The following is a 5,496-nucleotide window of genomic DNA, read 5'->3' as shown; positions in this document are numbered from 1 at the left end:
TAAAAAATGAATGAATGAATAAATGAATGAATAAATGAATGAATGAACGATCGAATGAACGAACGAATGAACGAACAAATTAGATCAAATAATAAGACATTGCGCAACATTTAAGATAGATAAATAGATAGATAGCTGCACTGAATAAAGGAGAAATAGAATATGAAAAACTCACATAGAAAAAACTAGTGTAAAAATGGAATAGAATTATTTACAAACCACCATTATATTATTTATTTGTACATTCATTCATTTAATTATTTCAATATATTTATATATTAACCAAACGACACTACAAAAAACCTGAGCTAAACCTGTCATGAAAAAGGGTTTATTTATATAATATTTAAATTTAAATAATAACTTTAATAATAATAATTATTATTATTATTATAGCAACAATAATAAAAATAATAATATAATTAATAATAAAACTTAATGATAACAAATGAGAAATTGTCATTTAAACACCATGATGGCACAAAGTATAGTAAAAAAAAGACAATACAATTAGGTGTACATATGTCTCTTCTGAGTGTGTACATATCAGTGTGTGTGTGTGTGTGTGTGTGTGTGTGTGTGTGTGTATGTGCACGTGTGTGTGTGTGTGTGTGTGTGTGTGTGTGTGTGTGTACGTGTCTGTGTATTTTAATATCAGTGCTACGTAGTATATGGCCAAAAAGCGTTATAAAAACTATAGCAGTTTAAATATATATGGTGTGTGTATCTGTGTGTGTGTGTGCGTGTGTGTGTGTGCGTGCGTGTGTGTGTGTGTGTGCGCGTTTGTTTGTTTGTATTTGTATTTGATTGGACGGAAAAAAAATTTCAAGAATTTCAACAGTGTCTCTAATTATAATCATGATGCAATGATAAACGAAGCGACAGATCATGTCAGTATTAATAATGTAGTTAATTAATAATTAATTAATTATTTATGGTATAATTATTATATGAAATAATAATAACTATTATTATAAATATTATAATTAATTAGAAGAATAGAAGTAATTAAAAGGTCAAATGATCGAATGATTAACAAAGATGAATAAATAAACAAATGTCACAACTGTTGTTTCAAATATGCACACATGCAGTATATATATATTATAAATTTATGATAATACCATCAATCTGTCACATCCCTAAATCTCCCTCAGCCACCATTTTGCACTAATTTGATAATAAATTAGAATTCTAAATAAAAAAATGTAGTTATAAACTTCAAATTTTCTTCATTTGGAGGTAAATTCATTTTGTCCTAATTTCAAATTTGGTATCTACAACCCAATCCTCATCTTGCTCTTATTCCAAATCCGCCATTTTAACGACCTAATTTCGCTTTTGACGGACAATATCGACGTGCAGTTTCACAGTCCATCACCTTGCTTGATCTAGTTTTTCGTTATTTAGGGCAGTACCAGAAATGTACGACACAGTTTCTGGACATGTAGCCGCTGGGGCGGCCACTACAGCTACACCTGACGCGACTGACGTTGTCGTCTTCCATGCTGACCTTTAGGCCTGGTGTTTTGCTAGAACACGAGGCACCAGTTACCACTGATTTCTGTAGATGTGTGTGTGTGTGTATGTGTGTGTGCGTGAATGTGTGTGTGTGCGTCTATGATGTGTGTGTGTGTGTGAGAGAGAGTGTGAGTGTCAGTGCATCGTATACGTAGGTATGTGCATGTGTGAATGGTGTTGTTGTTGTTGTTGTAAATGTGCATGTGTAAATGTGAAATTTCAGTGAACCTTTCTTACAAGAATGACAACGATAATGATGGCGACGACAACAACAACAACAGGAATAATAAATAACCTTAGAATCATCATCGTCTGGGACCCAGCCAGTGTATATGACGTCATCTTGCACTATGGAATTGACCTCCCTCTTGCTCCATATGCACAGGCTCAGATTAACTGAAACCTGAACATGAAAAATTCAATTTTAATAAAAAGACTAATAATAACAACAATAATAACAATAACAACAATAATATAAACAATAATAATAATAACAATAACTACAAACGTACAAAGTTATAAATGTTAGCTTCTAGAGTTTCAACTTTCAGGCCAAAATATTTCTCCACCTTCTCCATCTTACTAACTAAACTTTCGTTGACGTCATTCAGTTTCTGCGTCGCCACGCTGATGTTGTAGCTTGAGTCTGATTGGCTGACCTCTATGGAGGCAGCCAATGAGGTGAGCTGTAGAGTTCAGAGATTGAAAAGGCAAAAAGGATAGGTTACTACATACAACCATAGGTACATACATGTATTCACACATACAAACATACATATACAAACAAACACACATATACACATGCAAACGTACACATACAAACACACACACACACACACACACATACAAACAAACAAACACAGACATGCATCCAGAAACAAGCACGCACACAAACACATTTACATACATACAAACAATGAAAAACATACCTCATTCCTTAATGTTATCAGTTGAATAAGCAGGTCATTGACCTCGTGAGATGACTTATTTATCTCCGCCATGTTGTATTCTGTTCAGAATATTGCATAATTGTTCATATGATACACACGTGAACATCGCACACGTACACACACGCACAAATAGATATACACAGACCACCAATCAAACACAAGCAGACATACACGCATGCGATAACACACACACACACACACATACATATATATATACACACACACAAACAAGCACATAAAATTACACAGACTAAACACACACACGAGTGCGCGCGCACGCACACACAAACAACATGAAAACCAACAACAGCAACAAAAAAAAAACCTCACCTCCGATAACATTTAACTTGTAGAGACAAAAGGATGATAATATTATAGCAAGTAACGACAGTACCAAAATGGTACTAAGCACAACCATCGTAGCTGAGTGTGGCCAGCCATTGTACGGCAGAAAGTTAGAGTTGGGATTGTTTTTGTAGTACCCAACGCCGCCACCACCGCTACTTCCGCCATTTCCTGACAGAAGCAGGTCGTCGTAAGTGGTGATGTAAAGAGGATTGTGGCGTTTTCTGATTGGTTGGGTGGTTGATTTGGTCGAGTTATGATTGGTTGAGTTGTAATTTTCTTACTGACGATTGGCTTGTTGAGTTGGTTGATGGATTTGATTGGTTGGTTGATTTTTTTTAAACGCTGATTGGTCAGCTTGTTGATTGAATAAAAAAAGTTTATTGGCTAGTTGATTGTGAGAAGCACGTCAGCTGATTATAAAACTTTGTGCCTAAAATGATAAACCGACTGATCAGTGGATGGAAAGATGAGATGAAGTCACTCACAGATGAATGAATTAAAAACAGTTAAAATATAAATCAAACAAAAACAAAATTGATTTTTACAACAATGAAATCAGAATAAACCAACCTGAACATGCTCCCATTCCTATTGTTATTATTATTAATGTTGTTGTTGTTACTATTTTGGCCCCCAGAAGAAAAATTAGAGAAAGACAGACTATCCAATGGGAGGAGCTGAGTTTTGCAGGAGGCAGGGCTTCCGGGTAAGAGGCATCTGGTCGGGGAATCCCCATCCTATAAATAGAATAGAAAAAAAAACATAAACAAAAAATATAAATAGAAATAAACATAATTGAAAATCATATAAAAAACATTTCATGGTCGAAAATTCTTCCATTATAAATAGAAACAACAAGCATAAGCCAACCAATCAAATGGCATAAACAACCACATATAATAAGCCAAACCTCGACCAAGCTTATTGAAAAATTACAACAACAACAATAATAATAATTACTATAACAACAAATAATAAATGACAAAAATAAGAATAACTTCAATGATATATTCATAGTTGGTTTTCATGGCTTCATATATTGGATCTCTATCATTGACTGATTCTCTATTATTATTCATATTATTATTCATATTATTATTATTATTATTATGAATAGAAGTACTATTGCTGTTGTTGTTGTTGTTTTTACTGCAGTCGTTATTGCTATTGTTTGGTTGAATTTTTATTGGCTCCAGATATCTGACATTATTGTTTTTTTTATTATTATTATTATTATTATTGTTTTTATTATTGTTATTATTATCGTCGTTATTCTTATTATTGTTATTGTTGCTTAATTTGACCTCCTTCTTATATATTCCTCTGTGTCCCTGGTCCATGGAAGTAGATAGGGCATTTGGTAAGTTAGTTGGTCTGCTATTGTTATTATTATTATTATTGTTGTTGTTGATGTTACTATTGCTGCTGTTGTTGCTACTATTGTTGACGTTGTTGTTGGTATTCATGTTTTTGTTGTTTAATAGAAGTTTTGAAGTACTTTTACAATTTAGAATTCCTGGAAAAAATTTGAAGTTAGTAGTAGTAGTATGGGTAGTAGTAGTAGTAGTAGTAGTAGTAGTAGTAGTAGTAGTAGTAGTAGTAGTAGTAGTAGTAGTAGTAGTAGTAGTAGTAGTAGTAATTTGATGTTGTTGTAGTAGTGATGTTGTCGCTGTTTTGTAGTAGTTGTAGTAGTAATAGTATTTATTCATTCCTTCATTTATTCATTCATTCATTCCATCATTTACTTTTAATTTGACCGAATGATAAATTTAATCAATCAAATAAATGAATCTTAATCTAAACTTAAAAAGAGAATATCCCATTCAATGTTTATAAATTATTATATCAAATTATTATATTATCAATCAAATAAATGAATCTTAATCTAAACTTAGAAAGAGAATATCCCATTCAATGTTTATAAATTATAAATATATATCATATAGAGATTATTATTTTTTGTATTGCAACTAGAGATAAAAATAATAGAGTGAGAGTGAGAGAGAGAGAGAGAGAGAGAGAGAAAAGGGAGTGATTAACCTTATAAAAAAACAGTTATGGGTTTGTTTTATTCTTAAAAAATAAACTTTTTTTAAGACAAATTAGAATAGAATAGTTAATTGTTCTAACTATTTAGAAGAAGATGATAATGTTACTAAATGTACAACTTAGTGAGTGAGTGAGTGAGTGAGTGAGTGAGTGAGTGAGTGAGTGAGTGAGTGAGTGAGTGAGTGAGTGAGTGAGTGAGTGAGTGAGTGAGTGAGTGAGTGAGTGAGTGAGTGAATTTTCTTTAATGATGTAATGAAACAGAAAGTGAACAAGTTCATGAAATGAGTTGATAAATAAATATAGCAATAGTAAAACAAACCAATAATTATCCTAAATTATCTGTCTTCCTCTCTCTTTCTCCCTCCCTCTCTCTCTCTCTACCTATCTTTCTCTCTCTACCTATCTCTCCCTCTCTCTACCTATCTCTACCTGTCTCTTCTTAGCAAGTAGCTTGTGTGTTACAAACACAATATTGACATTTAAAACTGAAATAAACATAATAAAATAAAATAAACAACATATATATATATATATATACATATATATATATATATATATATATATATATATATATATATATATATATATATATATATATATATATATATATATATAAAATTCTCACACT

At 31.9% G+C, this 5,496-nt stretch overlaps 1 protein-coding gene across 1 annotated transcript; it reads right to left on the bottom strand.

Annotated features, from left to right (window-relative positions):
- Nucleotides 1-997: 997 nt before the first annotated feature.
- HELRODRAFT_194236 (hypothetical protein) lies at nt 998-4,176 on the bottom strand (the record flags this gene model as incomplete). The annotated part of the gene is made up of 7 exons (XM_009031233.1): nt 998-1,564; nt 1,817-1,924; nt 2,067-2,207; nt 2,797-3,040; nt 3,390-3,556; nt 3,818-4,019; nt 4,124-4,176. 7 exons carry the CDS (start codon nt 4,174-4,176, stop codon nt 1,403-1,405), a joined length of 1,077 nt encoding a protein of 358 aa, XP_009029481.1. The 3' UTR covers nt 998-1,402.
- Between the last annotated feature and the right edge of the window lie 1,320 nt (nt 4,177-5,496).

The sequence above is a fragment of the Helobdella robusta genome (genome assembly GCF_000326865.2).
Source record: "Helobdella robusta unplaced genomic scaffold HELROscaffold_71, whole genome shotgun sequence".
Lineage (NCBI taxonomy): Eukaryota > Metazoa > Annelida > Clitellata > Rhynchobdellida > Glossiphoniidae > Helobdella > Helobdella robusta.
This window is presented reverse-complemented; position numbering and strand designations above follow the sequence as displayed.